Source organism: Balaenoptera physalus, assembly GCF_965194825.1.
Source record: "Balaenoptera physalus genome assembly, chromosome: 2".
Lineage (NCBI taxonomy): Eukaryota > Metazoa > Chordata > Mammalia > Artiodactyla > Balaenopteridae > Balaenoptera > Balaenoptera physalus.
This window is the reverse complement of record NC_138883.1, coordinates 35,322,600-35,344,426: the sequence shown is the minus strand read 5'-3', so window position 1 is coordinate 35,344,426 and position 21,827 is coordinate 35,322,600. Positions and strand designations below refer to the sequence as shown.

The following is a 21,827-nucleotide window of genomic DNA, read 5'->3' as shown; positions in this document are numbered from 1 at the left end:
ATCACTTGTTTCTATACACTGGCAATAAACAATCTGAAAAGGAAATTAAAAGCTACGCCATTTAAAATAGCATCTGAAAATAAATGCCTAGGAATACATTTAACCAATGTGGTAGAAGACTTCTATGCTGAGAACCACAAAAAGATAGACCTATAGACCAATTGAATAAAATTAAGGATCCAGAAATAAACCCGTATCTATGGAAAATTCATTTTAGACAAGGGTGCTAAGTCAAAGCTTTGAAAACAGCTTTGGGAAAGAAAAAGCTTGTCAACAGATGGTGCTAAATGATTGGATTTCCACATGGAAAAGAATTAACTTGAACCCATATCTCACACCATATTCAAACATGAACTCAAAACGGATCAGTGTTCTAAATAGAAGAACTAAAACCATAAAACACTTTGAAGAAAACATAAGGATAAATCTTCAAGACCTTGGATTTGGCAATGGATTCTTATGCATGACACCAGTAAGGTGAGCAACAAAAGAAAAAAATACATAAATTGTGCGGCACCAAAATTAAAAGTTTTTGTGTATCAAAGTATTATCAAGAACGTTAAAAGACAGCCTACAGAATGAGGGAAAATATTTGGAAATAATATCTTAGGTAAGAGTTTAATATCCAGAATATATGAAAAACTCTTACAACTCAACAGCAAAAAGCAAACAACCCAATTTAAAAATTGCCAGAGCACTTGAATAGATATTTCTTTAGAGAAGATATACAAATGGCCAATAAGAACATGAAAAGATGCTCTGTAGCAGTGGTCCCCAACCTTTTTGTCACCTAGGACCAGTTTTGTGTAAAACAATTTTCCCACTGACGGGACAGGACAGGGCGGGATGGTTCAGGTGGTAATTCGAGGGACAGAGAGCGGCAGATGAAGCTTTAGTCACTTGCCCATCACTTGCCCACCGTTTCCTGGGTTGGGGACCCATGCTCTATATCACTGCTTATTAGGGAAATGCGAGTCTCAAAACTATGAGTTACCAGTTTACACCCATTAGGGTAGCCATTAAAAAAATAGAATAACAAGTATAGATGAAGATGTGGATAAATTGGAACCATCATGCATTCTTGGTGGTAGTGTAAAATCGTACAGCCCCTGTGGAAAACTGTTTGGCAGTCCTTCAAATGCTAAACATGGAATTACCATATGATTGAGTAATTCCACCTCCTAGGTATGTACCCAAAAGAACTGAAAAGAGAGATTCAGATATTGTATGCTAATGTTTATTGCAGCATTATTTACAGTAGCCAAAAAATTGAAACAATCTTAGTGTCCATTAACAGATGAATGGGTAAATAAATGTGGTATATACATACAGTGGGATATTATTCAGTCATAAAACTGGAATGAAGTTCTGATACATGCTACCATGTGGATAAAGCTTGAAAACTATGCTGAGTGAAATTTGCTAGACACAAAAGGACAGATATTGTATGATTCCTCTATGTGAGTTTCCTAGAGTAGTCAAATTCGTAAAGACAATGTTGTTTAGGAGTTACCAGGGCCTGGGGGAAGGGGAAAATTAGGAGTTATTCCTTAATGATTACAGAGTTTCTGTCTAAGTTATGGATAAGTTTTGGAAATAGATAGTAATGATAGTTGCACATCATTATGAATGTAATTGTCACTTAGTTGTACACTAAGTGTACAATGGTTAAAATGTTAACCATTAATGTTAACTATATTTATTACAATAAAATAAAAAGGAAAACAAAAACTAGTTGACCATAAATATGATGTTTGTTTCCGGACTTTCAGTTGTACCCTGTTGCTTTATATGTCTATCCTTACGCCAGCTCCACATTGTCTTGATTATTGTAGATCTGTAGTGACTTGAAATCAGAAAGTGTAACTCCTCCAACTTTCTTCTTTTCAAGACTTTTTGACTATTATGTGTTCCTTGAATTTCCATATGAATTTTAGAATTTGCTTATCAGTTTCTGGAAGTGAGTTCTTAAGCCCAGTCTGCCACTCCTAGTTGTGGGACCTTTGAAAAATTGCTTACCTCATTTTTTTCATAATTCTTATTATAGGTTATGAGAGTTAAATGAGAACAAAACATATAAAACCTGACAATTTAATGCTTGGCATACAGTAAATACTCAGTATACTACTAGTGGTAGTATTACTATTATAACTACTAGTGTTACTGCCAATGTAATACCACTTTTTATATATTGATTAGAGTAAAAGAGCACTCTACCTCTAGAATGATTCCTTTAGTGAGGAAAGCTGTGTGTTGTAAGGGAAAGAACATGAAATTTGGAATCAGTCTTCCTGAGTGCAATACTATAGAATACTGATGGTATGTTAAATTGATAGGTATTCTAAACCTGGCTGTGTTTCATGATGCCATGAAAATAGAAATGTCTGCTGTTGTTCTTGATACGTCTTAGTTGTGACAGAATCTTATCAGTAAAAGTGACAGTTTGAGCATCATTAAAACCATCGATAAGAGAAGTTTAATTATGGTTAAAAATCTAACTTATGTTTCCTCTTGCAGTAGTCATTCACTACCTTTTTAAACTACTATATGGAAAACCTGAGTACAAAATGGTTGTTTTTCCTCCATGGTTATTGGGGTGGGTAATAGGCAATTATTGGTGGCACTCTGATGCTAATGGCAGAAATAGTCCATATTTTTAATACACTGTTGCCGGTTTTGAGAATTTTTTTTTCTCCTAATTTCAGGTTGGGTGGGACTATATCAGCATACAAGATAGTACCAGATGAAATAGAAGAAATCAAGGTATAGTATGGCGTTTTTCACCTCTACAAAGAATTAGTGTCTCGGCGGGAAGGTGGGCAAATAATTGTTTTTTCTTTATACTGTTGAATCTTTGGCTGTGTTAGGGCATCATTTAATTCCCAGTTATCCTGTTTGAACTAAAGTATACATATCAGATAATCATCATGAGATTTCATCTACCATCATCAGTACATGTTAGGAAAATAAAGAAAGCAACCCTTTCTTGTAAAATTCATTGAAAATTTACTTAAGAAAGCACTTTATAAGCATTAGTATGCATAATGGATTTTTTAAAATCTTGTTTTAATTTCTTTTCCCTATAATCTTTCACCACTTATAAATAATATTAGTCTTCTAGTATATACTTCCTGGCTCCTTTGATAACACAGTAGGTCAATTTCAATTTAAAATTGACAGTACAATAAATGAAAAATTGACCTTACTCTTTGAATATTACAGCATTGTTATTTTTCTGTCTCTAACATTTTACTAAATCCTGTGGACTGTTAGTCTTCTAGCATAACACGTGGCCCTTTTCTAAAAGCAGTTTACAGTCTAAAGAGAACTGAACTTAGTCTTTTCCATGAATAAAATTTAACAATTGGATAGCAATAATTAAGGGTAAACAAGACTGAGTTGAGCTGTTAACAGTGACATGTAAAGATCTCAACAAATTGTTAAGTTTGATTTGATCAGACTTTTCTAAATCAAGTTCAATAAATTCAAATCTTAGTAAACAGTTCCTAAACTTGGTTACATTATTTTTAAATAAGTTAAATTCATGTTCATGTTCTATACTGTTACTTTCAGTATCTCAGGTGTTCTGTGTGGACAACACCAGTAATTAATACCATGATTGTATTCTAGCAGTAAGTGGGGGAAAAAAGTCAGGAGTGTCAAGAGACTCTTTCCAACTTGACATAAATTCATAAAGTAGTTTGGCTGAGAGGAACCTTGTGTCTAATCCATATCTCTCATTTTTCAGAAGATAAAATGGGAATTAATAAAGGTGAGCTTGTTGAAATTAATTTTTTATGGTGCTTGAAGGTGCTCTGTCTTATATTACAGTTGCAATATGTGTTTAAGTGATAAAGGTAAACAAAGTATTCTATGAAATACATCGGAAGGAAGGACACTTGGTCATTCAAAAAAGATAATCAGCAAAATCTTTCCAAGAGGTATACTAAGCAAATTGGAATTCTGTACAGAAGCAGAGGCACTTGTGAACGCATAAATAGGAGATAATATGACACCAGATAGATCACACGTGTAAAATAAAGATTGTTGAGATGTAGGACTGTTATTGGGCCTTTATGCCATGTTAAGAAATTTGGATTTTAAACTGAAAACTGTGGGGTGCCATTATGTGATTTTAAGAAAGAAAGTGGCATAATCAGGTTGGTGATTTTATTAGGTTTTTCTTTGATGAGTGAGAAAAATTATTTCAGTGGAGAAGAAGAGGTTCCATCTATAAGGAAGGAGACCAGATTGCAGGAATATAGGCAACAATTGAAACTTGAACTAAAGCAGTGGCAGTGAGGCTGAAGAAAAAAAACTCAGATTCAAGAAATATTATTTAAGAAAATAGAATCAACAATACTTGGTGATTTACTGGATGTTTAAGGGAAGATGGAAAGGTTGACCTAGGTTTCTGCCTTGGGAATCTGAGTAGATTGTGTTGCTGTTAACCTAAAGAGGAGGTGCAAAACAAGGAATAAGTTTGAGAGGAAATAGGGTAAGTTTTGGACTTACTGAATTTGAGGTTCCTCTTAGGTAACCATATATCCACTAAGCCATTGGGTAAATCAGCTTGTAACTCAGAAGAAAGATAATTCTGTCTTTCAGTTGATACTGAGATTTGTCATTATTCAAAAGTTAGCTGAGGCCATGCTAGTTAATGGAATTGCCTAAAAGAGCTATATGAGATCATAATAGTGGCCCAAAACTGTTGCCTTGGGGAAGGCCCATCCTAGAAACAGAGGATAAATATACTCTTTTATTAGTTTAATTAATTAGCAGAAATGTTTTCTATTTTTTAGTAATGACTTTTCTGTAAAGGAGTAGTGTTTTTCATTGTGTTTTCTTTTTAATTCTAGAATTTTAACAGTTACTCCTCAAGAGATTCCTTGAAAAAAACATGATTCATGGATGACATGTAATAGTGATTTTTTTCCATCAATTACTGTTATTGTATCTAAAACAGCTTTAGAGAGTTTGAGGCCTGAGGTATAAAAAAATGTAAAATTGATTCTTCCTTTCAAAAGTGTTGGAAGAAAAACAGTCATAAAATATTTCAACATTTTTTGGCACCATTAGTATTTTCAGCTGATATCTTTTTGTTTTGATTGGAGGAAATTTGAAACATCTGGTTGTAATGTTTATTTTATTTGGCTAGTATATGAGTAATTTTAAATTATCTAAATAGTACAATTGAGTCTAAATTTGAAATATATTCTTTGTAGTATACCATGTATAAATAAATATGCATGTGTATATTTACTATTAAAAAGATATGATTGGTTGATGAAGCATAATTCAACTTTTGTCAAATGTGGTAATCTTTCACAATGTTTCTAGCACCAGAAATCATTATTTAGTTCATACATAGTTTGAATTAAGCGTACATGTATTAATTACCATAAATCACCTCATATTGAATGACTGCTTGGCCAAAGCCTTAAGGGATAAAGAGCAAATACATTCCTAGCCCAATCACAACCATCTCTTCCACCCAATACCCTGAATTTTTATCATTATCAGTTCCTTGCTTTTATTTAGTTTTACTGTATATGTATACATCCTTCAGTATTACAATTTATTTTTGTTTTTCTTTGAACTTTGTATGAATTGAGTTGCATTGTATTCAATCTATTGTGCCTTGCTTCTTTTTTTCAATACTGTGAGATTCATCAGGTTGTTTTCTATAGCTAAGGTTTTGGGGGGCATTGTTTTTGGTGTTTTTTTTTTGTTTTATTTTTTGCTGTAAAATAGTGCATTGTGCCACAAATTATTGAGATATCCTTCTGTTGAAGGATATTCAAGTTATTTCCATTTGGAGCTATTATGAAAAATGATGCTATAAAATTCTTATAAAAATATCCTGTGTAAGAGTTTCTCTGAAGTATACACTGAGGAATGGGATTCCTGAGTTTTAGTAATGTATATTTTCTGGATGAAATCAAACTGTTTTCCAAGGTAGTTAGGCCAATTTATACTGCCACTTGGCTGAATTTATTTAAAATAGAGATATTTAATCTATTTGCAATTTATATTGGTATAAATTTGTTTTTATTTACAAATGAGATGACTAAACTTTCATAATATTTTCCAAATGTATCTATTTCCCCAGCCCAATTTATTGAAAAACCCATCTTTTCCCCCTATGGTTTGAATTGCCTCATGTACCATGTATTAAATTTTCATATGCCTAGACACACACATACACATACACAAATCTGTCTTTTCCTGAACTGTTGTTTCATTGATCTATTCAGCTGTTCCTTTGCTAACACCATACTATTATGATTAGAGTGCTTTTTTTGTATAGTAGGAAAGGTTGTATGTTGTTTTTCTTTTTTATTCTGTTGGCTCATGTATTAATTGCTCCAGATATTACACTGAGTTTGTCAAGTTCAAAAGTGTTCCTACTGAGGAGACTTTTGGTTCTAGCCAAGGTGGAGTAGCCCTGTTCTTCCAAAATCTTTCCTCTCACAATTAAAAATCCCTGGACTTTTGTTTGTTTATATTAAAAAATAAGCACAGAAAGACTCTGAAAGGTAAGAAGAAGAAATCAGACTGCCTTAGGACTTCAGGACTTGAGGAATGACATGGCAGTGAGTTACCTGGGTTTCTTTTTATCTCCCATTTTACCCAGCCTCCAACCTGGAACCACCAACAGGCAGAGAAGAAAAGCACCTAGAAAAGCCTGTTCCCTCTTGCCAAAGGACCCAAGACAAGGGTGGACTAACAGAACAGAAAGCCTTTTTGGCATACCCTCCCTACTCCAGCCAAATGCCAATGGGAAAACTACTTAACTTCCCCAGAGTTTCAGCAGAGCCAAGAAGGGGGCTGATCTTCCGCCTCACCCCCTGCCACCTGACAGAAGCAGGTGGCAGATCTCTGAATCCCCCCTGCCAGTGGTGTTGGTGGGGTGATCAGGGAGCTAGCTATTCTTCCATCTCTCACATAGCAGAGTAGACAGTTCTCTTATTTCCCTGCCAGAATATGGTAGTGGGGACCAAGTGGGGAGTTGATCTTCTATCACCAGCCCAGTGGAAACAGGTTATGCTCTGATTCCTCCTGCAGGGTAGTGTCAGTAGGGTCCAGTGATGAGCTGAGACTCCCCCAACCCAGCAGAAGTTAGACCAAGAGACAGTGCAAGATAGGACTAGTCACCACTCTACTTCACCCTCCCTTTACTGTGTTAATGAGGCCTTTAAGGGAGATGACACTCCACCCTCATATACATCAACATCAGTGGAGATGTTACTGCACTCTCAGTATGAGTCAACCTTCTACTTCCCCTCTCAGTGTTAACAGGGTCCAGCAGGGAGCTGAATATCTCATACTAACAACAATGTGGAGCAAGGTGATGCACCACTTTCACCAGAAAGGTTTCAGCAAGGTTAAGAGAAGAGTTAAACTTCTACCCTATTGTCTTCAATGAGGCAGTGGGAATCAGTGCTTCACTTCTGCCAGAGTGGTGTCAGTGGGATCCAGTAAGAAGCTGAACATATGGCCCTTATACTACAAGTCAACAAGAGGACATCTTAAAAAGATTTAAATAGGATTCAGAGTCTCATAATATCCAGAACATCCTGGGAACAGTCAAAAGTCACTCATCATACCAAGATCAATGAAAATAACAACTTGAATGAGAAGAAAACAGTGAACAGACACCAATATGAAGAGTAATCACATGTTGGAATTATCTGACAAGGATTTTAAAGCAACTAATCATAAAAATGCTTCAACAAGCTATTACTAATTCTCTTGAAACAAATGAAGAAAATAGAAATTACAAAAAGGAACCAAATGGAAATTACAGAACTGAAAAGTACCATCTCCAATATAAAACACTGAAGGTGGGTGGGGGGGGTGGTGGTGGCGGGGTGGGCAGTGACTCCAGAAGAAAGCGGCACAACATTTTTCAAGTGCTGAAAGAAAGAACTACCAGGCACAAAGTCTACATCCAGTCAAATTATCCTTCAGGAATGAATGGGAAGCAGATACTCAGACAAAAGAAAAATAAAAGAATTTGTCACTAGAAAACCTACCCTGAAAGAATGGGTAAATAAATTCTCTAAAGAGAAAGGAAATGATAAGAGAAAAAGGCTTGAAAATTCAGAAAGGAAGAACAACAGCAGAATGGGTAAATAGATTAGCTGATCTTTTTTTATGATTTTCTTAAATCACATTTGAAGGTTGAAGCAAAAATTATAACACCATATGATGTGCACAATGTATGTAAAGTAAATAATGAACATAATCATATTTAAAATGTGGGAGGGTAAAGGTGCCTAAGTGGAAGTAGAGTTTCGGTATTGCACTTGAAATGATAAAATGCCAATACCAGTAGACTGTTTTAAGTTACATCTGTATATTGAAACACCAAGCAACCACTCAAGTATTCAAAATTGTGTACTCAAAAACACTGTTAAGTTAAGATGGAATCCTAAAAAGTGCTCAAGTAATCCACAATAAGGCATGAAAAGAGAAACAGAAGATACAAACAAAAGATAAATAATAAAATGGCAGATTTAAATCCTGAGATATCAATAATTACCTTAAATAAATAATCTAAAAAAAAATAATCTAAATATACCAATTAAAAGACAGAAATTGATGTAATGGATTTTTAGAAATGATCCAACATATGCCATTCTCAAGAAACTCATTTGAAAAACAATGACATAGGTAGGTTGAAAGTAAAAGGATAGAAAAAGATATACCATGAAAACACTAATTTTTAGGGAAGAGGAAAGCTCTCAAGTCACTAATCAATGTTTCTTCCTCAAGAAACTAGAAAAATAAGAGCCAGATATAGTCAGAGCAAGAAGAAGATAGGAGATACTTAAGAATTGGAATCAGTGAAATTGGGAACATTAAAACAACAGGGGAAAATCAAATAAAAAGCTGGTTCTTTTAAAACTCAATAAAATTAGTAAACCTCTTACTAGACTAACAAAAGTAAAGAAGACACAATCACCTATATCAGGATTGGACAAAGACTATCACTGCAGATCTTCTAGTCATTAAAAGGATAATTAGAAAAGGCTTTGAAAAACTTTATACTCATAAATTGGACAACTTAGAAGAAATGGACCACTTCCTCAAAACCCACATACTACCAAAACTAACCGCAATGACATAGGCAATCTGCATAGTTGTATAACCATTAAAGAAATTAAATTTGTAATGAAAAAGCTCCTAGTAAAGCTCCAGTCCCAGATGGTTTCATGGGAGAATTCTGTCACACATTAAAGAAGAATTAATATCTATTTTACTCAGCTTTACTGAGTCATTTCCCACCTTGTTTTATGAGGCTAGTATTACATTGATACCAAAATCAGAAGAAGACAGTACAAAAATGAAAACTGTAGACCAAGATCTCTTACGAACTTAAAATCCTCTACTAAATATTACCAAATCAAATCCAACAATGTATAAAAAATTATACACTACTGCTAAGTGGGATTTATTTGAGGTAAAAACTTGTTCAACATTGGAAAAACAATCAATGTAATCTATCATATCTACAAGCTAAAAAAGAAAAATTATATGGTCATATCGATTGATGCAGAAAAGGTGTTTGACAAAATCTAAAACCCGTTCTTGAAAAAGCTCTTAACAAAATAGGAATGGGGGGGAACCTCCTGAACTTGATATAGAACATCTACAAAAAATTAGAGCTAACAATATACTTAATGGTGAAAGAATGAGTGCCTTCCTCCTAAGATCAGGAAAAAAGCAAGGTTGTCTGCTGTCACTATTTACCTTCAACCGAGCACTAGAAGTTCTCAGTAGCACAGTAAGGCAAGAAAACGTATTAAAAGGCACAAAGATTGGAAAGTAAGAAATAAAACTCCCTATTTGCAGATCACATGATTGTCTATGTAGAAAAAAGTATCTAGAGAAAAACTGCAGCTAATAAGTCAGTTCAGTTAATTTGGGGGATATAAGATCAACATCAAAAAGGTCAATTTGATTTTTATATAATTACAACAGTAGGAAGCTGAAATTTAAAACAATACCATTTACAATTACTTCAAATAAAATTAAATAGGTCGCACTTAAGAACACACATATCTGTATGCTTAAAACTACAAAATGCTGAAGAAATAAAAGGACAAAGAAATGGACAGACATACCATGTTCATGGATGGAAAGATTAAACATAGTAAGGGTGTCATTGTTCTCCAAATTGACATATAGGTTTATGCACTTTCTGTTAAAAAACCCAACAAGTTTTTTTTAAGACATACAATTACATAAATTTATTTTAAAATTATATGGAAAGGCATAGGTTCTAGAATAGCTAAAACAATCTTGAAAAAGAATAAAGGGAAGGACTAGCTCTACCCAATGATAAGGTTTACTGTTAGCTACAGTAATCAAGGTAGTGTAGTATTGGCAGATAGATAGATATATCAGTGAAACAGAATGCATAACCAATAAGTAGACTCACACAAATATGTCCATTTGATGTTTAATAAAGCTACAAAAGTACTTCAGTGGATCACCTTTTCAACAAATGATGCTGGAACAGTTGGACATCCATAAGCAAAAAAATTAACCTCACCCATTTTAAACCTCTTATATAAAAATTAACTCAAAATGGATTATAGATTTAAATGTAAAACAAAAGCTGTTAAGAGAATAAAAGGAAAAATGTTCAAGACCTATGGTTAGGCAAAGAGTTTATGTCCTATTTTTTGTTTCCTACTATAAATGGAATGCGTTCTCTCTTTATTTTAACCCCTCCTCATCTTTTTTTTTTAACTGAAGTATAGTTGATTTACGGTGTTGTGCCAATCTCTGCTGTACAGCAGAGTGACTCAGTTTTACGCATATATACATTCTTTTTTAAATATCCTTTTCTATTATGGTTTATCCCAGGAGATTGGACATAGTTCCCTGTGCCATACAGTAGGACTGTGTTGTTTATCCATTCTAAACGTAATAATAGTTTGTATCTACCAACCCCAAATTCCCAGTCCATCCCTCTCCCTCCCCCTCTCCCCCTTGGCAGCCACAAGTCTTATCTCTATGTCTGTCTGTTTCTGTTTTGTAGAATAGGTTCATTTGTGCCATATTTTAGATTCCACATATAAGTGATATCATATGGTATTTGTCTTTCTTTTTCTGACTTCACTTAGTATGGTAATCTCTAGTTGCATCCATGTTGCTTCATATGGCATTATTTTGTTCTTTTTTATGGCTGAGTAGTAGTCCATTGTAAATATATACCACATCTTCTTTATCCATTCATCTGTTGATGGACATTTAGGTTATTTCCACATCTTGGCTATTGTGAATAGTGCTGCTATGAACATAGGGGTGCATGTATCTTTTTGGATTATAGTTTTGGCCAGATATATGCCCAGGAGTAGGATTGCTGGATCATATGGTAATTCTATTTTTAGTTTTATGAGGAGTCTCCATACTGTTTTCCATAGTGACTACATCAATTTACATTCCCACCAACAGTGTAGGAGTAACCCCTCCTCTTCTTGATGGAAATTTCACTCTGGGTAGATGTGGCCTCGTCTATGGGGCTCCCTCTCCCCTCAGCTCCCAATTAAGGGTTATGGTATCTCTCCAAGATGGGCAGGCCTTCATCATTTCTTATGCCTCCAACTCTGAATTGCAGAGGTTAGATTCCTGATGAATGCAGTCAAAAGTCAGGGGCTCCCTTCCTTTACCCAGCCCCCATTCATAGGAGGGTAGCTCTAGTCCTGATGCAGCACACTGAGAATACTGGAGGCCTTATCATCCTCACTCCAGCTTGCTCATAGGGCAGAACATCCACATTAGGAGAGGCAGCCCAAGCAGACCAAAGGCTACCACCCCTACAACAGCACTTGGAACAGTGGCTTAAAGATTTTTTCCAGGCTAGTCCATAAGAATGTATTACTCTTAAGCTATTCCCAAAGGAAAGGCCTTATTTGAAACAATTTGGGGAAGTTCAAGCCTAAGGTCAATCTCAAAAACAATGGATATTTTGGTGGTAAACAATTCAGGGTCGGCTGATAATCTCTCTAAAAGAGCAAGAAGCTAAATTTGTTAGTTTATCAGACTGAACCTGGGAGAGAGTCAGCTAAAAAGAATCCTCCTTGGATCAGAACAAACCTCAAAGATGAACTGAAAATCTACCCTGTCTGAATTTAATTTATCAGACTGTGGAGCAATGTATGTCCCCAGGCATTGTTCATCACAGTAGTATCATTAGTGGAGCATAACAGCTGGATGTGCCAACAAAGAGGCAAATAGCTTAACAGATCAAGGAAAGAAAAGAGACAGTTGAAGAAACCCCTACTAAAACCTCTGTCTTCCCAAGGTGACTTCGTGTATGCCTTGGCTGTACCCTCTGAGGAGCAATATCAGAAGTTTCATACAGAGTGGAAATAGTCTTTTTAAAGTAGCCTAGCTGATTTCAGTAAACAAATAAATAATCAAACAACAAAGCTCTGAAGAGAGGGAAGGGTGTCAGTATCCCAGGTTGCTACAGTATATTATATAACATGTCCGATTTTCAAAAAGTATTTTAAGACATGCAAAGAACAGGGGAGTGTGACCCATACACAAGAAACAAAGCAGACAACAGAAACTGCCCATGAGCGGTTCTAGATATTGAATTTAACAGATTTCAAAGCAGTCTATTTAAATATGTTTTTTAAAAAAGAAACAAATCTTCTAGGAAGCCATACTGAAAGAAGTAAAGAAGCCATGATGACAGTGTCTCATCAAATAGAGAATATCAATAGAAATATAAATTATTTTTTAAAAGAACCAAATGAAAATTCTGGAGTTGCAAGTATAATAAATGAAATGGAAGATTTGCTAGTGGGGCTCACTCAACACCTGTTCTGTGTTGACAGCAGACTTAAAGATAGGCAAATGATCAGAACCTCAGAGAAAGGTGGAACACCATTAAGCACACAAATATATGGTAATGGGAGTACAAGGAGATAAAAGAGCACAAAAAATATGTTAAAAAATAATGGCTGAAAATTTGCCAAATGTAATTATAAACATTAATCTACACATCCAGGAAGCTCCACCAATTTCAGATAAGATAAACTAAAATAGTTCCATACCCACGCACCTGGTCTTAGTAAGTTCAGGCTGCTATAGCAAAGGGCTCATAAACAACGAAAGTTATTTTTCACAGTTCTGGAGGCTAGAAGTCCGTGGTAATGGTGTCAGTGTGGTCAGGTTCTTATGAGGACCTTCTCTGGGTTGCAGACAGCTTTCTTCCCATTCCTCACATGAGAAAGAGAGCTAGCTAGCTCCCTGGCCTTTTGTTATAAGGGCATTAATTCCATTCATAACAACTTCACCTTCATGACCTAATCACCTCCTAAAGACCCCACACCTACCAAATACCATCACACTGTGATTACGGTTTCAACATAGGAATTTTGGTGGGACACAGACTTTCGCTTCATACCACACATCATAGTAAAAGTGCCAAAAGACAAAGATAAAAAGTTTTAGAGCAGTAAGAAAAATGATTCACCAAAAAAGAAGTGAACCCGATAAAATTAACATCTGACTTAACATCAATAAAAATGGAGGCCAGTAGTATGACATATTCAAAGTACTGAAAGAAAAAAACCTGTCCACAAACCAAGGATCTTATATCCAGGAAAACTATCTTTCAAAATTGAAGATGAAATACACTCCCAGGTAAACAAAAACTGAGAGAATTTATTGCCAACAGATTCACCTTGCAATAAATACTGACGAAAATTCTTCAGGCCGAAAGCAAGTGGCCACGTAAAGTAAATGCACACACAGAAAGAGCACTGGTAAAGGTAATTATGTAGTTATAAAAGACAGTATAGATGCATGTTTTTTGTCCTTTCCTCTCATTACTGATTTGAAAAGCAATTGTATAAGACAATACATATACAACTTTTGCTGAGCCAGTAACATATAGAAATGTAATATATTTGAAAATAACAAAACAAAGAAGGTAAGTGGGAGAACAAAGCTGCATTAGAGTAAGTATATTACACCAGACGATATCTTGAATCCACAGGAACAAATAGGAGAACCAGAAATAGTAAATAAGAAAGTTAATATAAAAAACTCTATAAATATATACTTGCCCTCTTACTTTTCTTGGCTTCTTCAATAAATGTAAATTATATAAAATCTTAATTATAGCAAATTATTGTTGGATTTGATGTGTGTGTATTTGTATGTACAAAAACATATATATATATATATGTAACATGGATAACAATAATAGCACAAAAAGGAAAAATGAGAGACTAGAACTATCTAGGAGTAATGGTTCTATATCTCATGAAATTAAGTTAATAAACTCTAAATATTTGTTTTGTCCTGTTTGTTTGTTCATTCTTTTTACTTTCTCTACATCAGTTTGTACTTTTTTGTTGATTTGTCTTTGAATTTAATATTCTGTGTTCTGCTGCATTTTTCCTTTTGACTTGTGTTTACATTCTTCAATCCTAATAAACCTACTCGTTTAGATCTGAATTTCAGATATTGTAAGTTTATGTCCTAGTATGTCCATTTAATTTTTTATAGATTCTGTTTCCTGGTGAAATTTTCCATCATTTTTCTATTTTATTTACCTCTCTTCTATTTTCTTGAATATATTAATCATAGTTTACTTTAAAATTCTTGTCTGCAAACTCCCCATGCATCTCTTGTGGGGTTTTTCATCTGTTTTTTCTTTTTAATATTGTGTCCTATTTTCTTACGTGCCAAGTAATTTTTATAAATGTATTTCCTGTGTAAAACAATCATATTGGTTATAGATGATTTGTCATCCATCATACTGTCTCCCTTTCTACTGATAGGCAGAAAATATGAGAAAGTGATCACTCCAATTCAGTCAAGAATTTTGCTGGGTTAGAGCTGAGTTGAGAATATAGTGGGTTTTCATCCCTTCCTTCCTGTTACAGTAGGAGATTTAGCTTTGATAGTCTTAGGTTCCAGCCTAGCTCTCTTGCCTCCAGCCTAACCAATATAAGCCTCAAAAACTGGCAAATATCTTGAAGTGGAAACTTTCATTGTTCTTTGGTCAGCCTTCCCTAGCAGATCTTTCTTTCTTAAGCACCATGAAGAATGCAAAGGATTTCACTCTGCCTTTCATAAGCTTTTTGTCTAGCTTTGCAGGCTTGTGTACAGCACTGCAATCCACAATTGTTCCAAGGGAAAAAACAGCCATGTGTTTAAGTCTATTCAAGTTTCCAGTTTCTAAATGTCTAAAAGCTTACTGGTTTCTTTTCCTCCCAGCAGAGGTTCTCTGCCTGGAAAAGCTGATGGTCAGCCCTGTGACCAAAATCAGCAAATATCCCCAGTGTAGATGGGTGTGGTGGGTAGGAAAAGCTACAGATTATCAGTTTAACTTAGAAAAGTTTCCCCATTTCTAAAATTTTATTTTGTCTAATTTATTGGTTCTGTAGCTCTTCAGTGTCTTTTAAAAAGTAGGATTTTTGTAATTATTTGATTGTCTACTCATTATGGTATATAAGTATTGACCTGCTATGATCTACTGCACTCTGCCCAAAAACAGAACTCTTGCATTATATTTTTAACCGATTGTTGCTAGGAAACACTTATTATATCTAGTAGTTTTTCAGTTGATTGATTTAAATAAACTTTAGTAAAGTGAAATCACAAAGTCACATCCTTTTGCCAGGATTGTGTTTTGTTTGTTTGTTTAATGTTCAACGTATCAGGCACTGTGGTAATTGCTTTAAAACTACTAACTCATTTTAATCCTCATAACAAACATATGAGGTGGGTACTATTATTGTTCCTATTCATAAGTGAGAAAAATGAGGCAAATCGTTAAGTGATTTGTCCAAGGTCACACAGCAAGTAATGGTGGAGCCAGATTCAAGCCCAGATTCTGGATTCTTTTATGGTAATGAGAATTAGTAGTAGCATAGATACAAAACATCATTCACCCACTCTTTCTACGTGAATATGTGAATACGGCAGACCCACTGAGGAAATGTTTACTTCAATATTTGTTACTTTTTGATACCCCTTCTCTTAATTGGATTGCTGTTCTTAAATTTCTTAAATCTCTCATTTGCCCTTTTATTTATTCAATAATAATTTATTTAGCATTTGTTTCTTCTGTACTTAAACTCACTTGGTTATCTCATCCAGTCTCATAGCTTTTGTTTCACTTCTGTTTCCTAAAATAAACTTTTTAATGAAGTATAATATTCTATATGAGTTGTACATAAAAGACACAAATCATAAGTGTAAAAAGCTTGTTAAATTAACACAAAGAGAACACTTCTGAGTAACCACCACAGCTAAAGAAATACAGTATCACCAGCATCCCAGAAATCTCCCTATGCCCCCTTCCAATCACTACACCTTCCCTCTTCCTCAAAGGTAATTACTATCTGATTTCTGTCACCATGAATTATCTTTACCTGTATCAAACTTTATAGCAATGGATAATTGCTGTGCTTTTTGTTTTATTAAATGTACAGTTTAGTTATCCATTCTTTTGATGAAGGATATTTGGGTTGTTTCCAGTTAGGGGCTGTTACGAATAATGCTGCAATAAACAGTCTTGAACATGTCTTTTGGTGCATATATATACACATAATCTCATTAGATATCCACCTAATAGACAAGCTAGATGTGACCTAGAGATACTGGATCATAGGGTATATAAATGAATAATTTTACTAGATTCTGCAGTTTTCCCAAGTACATGTATGAATTTATATGCTCTTTAGCATTTTAGGAGAACTCCACTTAACTTCACATTCTCACTAACATTTTGTATTGTCAGTCTTTTTTCATTTAATTATTTCAGATAATTGTGACCAAAAATGTTTCTAATATATGTATTTCTCTAATAACTAATGATATTGAGCATATTTTCATATATTTATTGGCCATTTGGATATCCTCTTTTGTGAAATGACTTCGTGTGTTTCGTGTTTTAAAAGTTAGGTTAACTGTCTTTTTCTTATTTATAGTAGGCATTCCCTATATGTTCTGGATGAGTCCTTTGATATGTGTATTACACATTTATTCTCGCAGTCTGTTGCTTCCCTTTTTACTCTCTTAAAAGTGTCTCTGACAAATAGAAATTCCAAATTTTAATGTAAGTCAGCTTGTCAACCTTTTCAGTTATAATTAGTGAAGAAATATTTGTTGATTAAATGAATGATCCTGAAGACTTCAGTGTCTTGTGCAAGAGACAGTCTTATTCATTATAAAATGTAATTTTTATGTTAAATATGTATACTAAAACTTTTAGAGCACAGAGGGGACAGTGACTAATTCTGGCTTAGAGGGTAAAGGAATTCTTCATGAAGAATATGATGAGAAGGGCTTCTAAAGAAAAAAAAAAAAGTGAGCAAAGACACTATATATGAATAAACAGTGGGTTTTTAAAATAAATTTATTTATTTATTTTGGCTGCGTTGGGTCTTCGTTGCTGCACGCGGGCTTTCTCTAGTTGTGGCGAGTGGGGGGCTACTCTTCGTTGCGTTGCGCGGGATTCTCATCGCAGCGGTTTCTCTTTGTGGAGCATGGGCTCTAGGCGCGCGGGCTTCAGTAGTTGTGGCTCGCGAGCTGTAGAGCGCAGGCTCAGTAGTTGTGGCACACGGGCTTAGTTGCTCCACAGTATGTGGGATCTTCCCAGACCAGGGATCGAACCCATATCCCCTGCATTGGCAGGGGGATTCTTAACCAATGTGCCACCAGGGAAGCCCTAAACAGTGTTTTTGAGAAATGCAAGTTTGTCTAAAGTCAAGGGATTATTAAGAATAACTTTAAGAGATGACAATGGAATGTTAAGTTGTTGGAGTCACATTGTAAATGATTTGTATGTCTTAGGGAGGGAAACTTTTGAAGATTTTGAAACAAAGACATTTTTAGGTATATTTCAGAGGATTTGCTATCCTTAGCAAATGAATTGGAAGGAGGTATAGAGGCAGAACACTTAGGATGCTCTATACCAATCTAGATGAATGATGATAAAGGCAAGGCTCATGTCTTTCCAACAGTAATGGAAAATATGGGAGGTACATCACAGTGGTTAATAAAACAGACTCTGTATCTTAATTGGATTGTGACTGTGCATGTATCTTAACCATTCTGTGTTTTCCTAAAAATATGGATAAAACAAACCAACCTTTGTTGGATTACAAAACCTGCTGTTGTTATTTTGAGGGTTAAATGTTTATAAAATACTTAGCACAGTGCCTGGTACATAGTGAACACACAGTAAATGGCACCTATGTGATATGATCCAAGTAGACTTGAGAAGTGAGGAGTAGAAATAGACTGATTCAGGTTTTTAGCTTAGACAACATCATGGAAGATAGTGCCAATCCCTGAGCTCTGGAATTAAAAGGAAAAAATCATATTTGGGAGGACTAATGAATGTTGGGGGTCTTTAAGGCATACAGGTAAGAATCTAAAACTGGGAATTTATTCACTTCCCAACCCAATTAATTTAGTGTTTTTGTCTGGTTTGTTCACTGTTGATGATTTTCATCTCTCTTCTTTTCTGGTACTATTCACTTAATTGAGAGCACCTTTTCCTATGTTATATTCTCCTCAGGATAAGGGCATCCCAGAGGAATGATGGAAAAAACACATATATTTAAAATATTAGATATATCAAATTGCTGTAGGTTTTCTCTCTACCATATTTCTGGTCATTTAGTCCCTTAAGGGAAAAAAAAAAAAAAAAAAAAAAAACAGACCTAGCCTTACCATTGTGCAATGTGGAGTAGGTAATTTTCCTCTCAACATCAGAACAATCTGATCTGGTAAAATGAGTAGTTCTTGGCTTTCTTTGAAAAGGTAGTTTAAGCCTTCCTCTCTTCTATTTTTTTGCTGCCTATAGATAGATCAGTGTTTTATTGTTCCTCTAATTATTATATAATATCTTTACATAGAGGTCTTGGCAAAAATTCCATCCAAATACTATATTTAACCTTACTAAAATGAATTTCCTCTGCTCTTCTTTACTAATAAACATATAAATTATATTGTAACATCTTAAAAATATTCTTTACCACTGATATTCTTATTGAAAAGTAAACCATAGTGATGGTTATTACTATTAAAGTTATTGAAAATCAGACCTTTTATATTCCACATATGGCTAAATATCAGTGAATAAAATTGTTTTGAGATAACTTTTGTTAAGGAGATTTTTAAATAGAATTAAATTAATTAAATAATAGGTGTTATCTATGCCCAATTATTTACCTAGCTATATTCAGCCTGGAATAAAATGTTCAAAGGAGAACCACATCATATACAAAACTTTGTCGGAGGCACATCATTGACATTTGAAAGAAGGTGATGTAATTAAAAAAGAAATTCTTTTATGTCTTACTCATTATAAAATTTGAATATGAAGATGGATTCTCACACAAAATTTTGGTATACACATAAGTCAATAATAAATAATGTGGTTTAGTCCATGGAAACAACCTAAATGTCCATCGACAGATGAATGGATAAAGAAGAAGTGGCACATATATACAATGGAATATTACTCAGCCATAAAAAGAATGAAATTGAGTTATTTGTAGTGAGGTGGATGGACCTAGAGTCTGTCATACAGAGTGAAGTAAGTCAGAAAGAGAAAAACAAATACCGTATGCTAACACATATGTATGGAGCCTAGAAAAATGGTTCTGATGAACCTAGTGGTAGGGCAGGAATAAAGATGCAGACGTTGAGAACAGACTTGAGGACACGGCGGGGGGGGACGGGGAGGCTGGGGTGTAGTGAGAGAGTAGCATTTACATATGTACACTACTAAATGTAAAATAGCTAGCTAGTAGGAAGCTGCTGCATAGCACAGGGAGATCAGCTCCAGGCTTTGTGACCTCCTAGAGGGCTGGAATAGGGAGGGTAAGAGGGAGGGGATATGGGGATATATGTATGCATATAGCTGATTCACTTTGTTGTACAGCAGAAACTAACACACCATTGTAAAGCAATTATACTCCAATAAAGATGTATTAAAATGAAAATGAAAAAAAATAAATCTCTTCTGCATTTAGGTTACAAATTAAACCAAAATTTCAAATACTTAAAAAAAATGTGCTTTGGCCAAGTATCTTTGCTTTCTTAATAGTTTTATAATGTGTGTGTATGTGCGTCCATGCGCATACAAACAGGCACTTATTTTTTAAGTTCCTATGTGTACCCAGAATTATAGTAGATGTTTTTCATGTCCTTGCTTACCTTACTCCTCTTAACAGTGGTCCAGCTTTCAAAGAATTTCACTAACTTGCCTATGGACACAAAGCTAGCAAGTCGACTAGAACTGAAACAGGCACCCAGGTCTGTCTTGCCTCCAAGCCTGTCCCCTTTCTATTACCTTTTCTTCTACCCCAATGGCTCACAGTTAGAAAACTTATAAAGGTAAATAGTGTTGTTTATAGATGTGAAAAACTAAAAGCAGCAAAAATATTTATCCATAGGGTTTTTAAATTAAAATATATAGACTATTTTATGTAGATTTAAAAATCATTTTAGTGAACTTACTAAAGATATATTGTCAAACTGAAAAATCAAGTTAATAGCACAGGTGTGTGTGTTTATGTATGGAAATTTGTATAGAAGGATGATGAGCAAGTTTTAAATGGCTTATCTCTGGTAAAATGTTGGTGATTTTCAATTCTTTATACTTCTTTATTTTGATTGAATTATTTTTGTCTTTTTTCAGTGAGCATGTATTTTTAGAATCATGAAAATCACTAAGACTGTTCTCATTTGGCGCCCAAAAATTAAAAGTGGTACAAAAATAGGAACACGTTAAAATACAAAACATTTATTTTTTCACCAACGGTCATTTCTAGAACCTAGTTTGTAACTGTGTAACAGATGATACGTGTAATCAAACTTCTCTCACATAGCCATTTCTTTTTTTTTCATATTGCCTATTCTACAGCAGTGAGTAGAATGACTTTAAATGCCAGACCCATAGAGGTGGCACTAAATTTTATTGATAAATAAAATAATAAGTATTTAAACTGCTTTGAGAGGAAGCTCTATTCCAGTATAGCGTAGTGGTTCGTATTAGAAGCCCCTATTGTTTTCACAAATAACAATTACAAAGTCTGGACTAAAAAAACCCCGTAACTACCTGAAAGCACTGGAGAGTGACCAAGAGCAAGCAGATTCTGACATTTGGAAGAAGGCACTAGTTGAGTATCCCATTTTTATAACACTTAACCCCGGAATAGGCTCCAGTTTGGCCTACCTGGCAGCTGAAATCTGCAGGCTTACTGGCTGGAAAAACAGAGTTTGGGCAACCACAGCTGCTTTAAAGTGAGGGGGGGTACTACATCACACCGGTCAGAATGGCCATCCTTAAAAATCTACAAATAACAAATGCTGGAGAGGGTGTGGAGAAAAGGGAACCCAGCTACACTGTTGGTAGGAATGTAAATTGGTGTAGCCACTATGGAAAACAGCATGGCGGATCCTCAAAAAACTAAAAATAGAGTTGCCGTATGATCCAGTAATCCCACTCCTGAGCGTATATCCAGACAAAACTATACTTCAAAGAGATACATGCACCCTTATGTTCATAGCAGCACTATTCACAAGCCAAGACATGGAAACAACCTAAATGTCCATTGACAGATGAATGGATAAAGAAGATGATGTACATATACACAGTGGAATACTACTCAACCATAAAAAGAATGAAATAATGCTATTTGCAGCATTACATGGATGGACCTAGAGATTATCATACTAAGTGATGTCAGTCAGAAAGAGAAAGACAAATACCATATGACATCAGTTATATGTGGGATCTAAAATATGACACAAATGAACTTATT

The 21,827-nt window shown here is 34.8% G+C and overlaps 1 protein-coding gene across 12 annotated transcripts in view; it reads left to right on the top strand.

The window, feature by feature from the left end:
• Positions 1–21,827, top strand: part of GPHN (gephyrin) — a 638,461-nt gene that overhangs the window by 231,578 nt on the left and 385,056 nt on the right. For all 12 annotated transcript variants that reach the window (XM_082451600.1, XM_082451601.1, XM_082451602.1 and 9 more), the window contains exon 3: positions 2,706–2,763. In XM_082451600.1, coding sequence (XP_082307726.1) covers positions 2,706–2,763 — 58 coding nt within the window. The remainder of the gene's footprint in view (positions 1–2,705; positions 2,764–21,827) is intronic.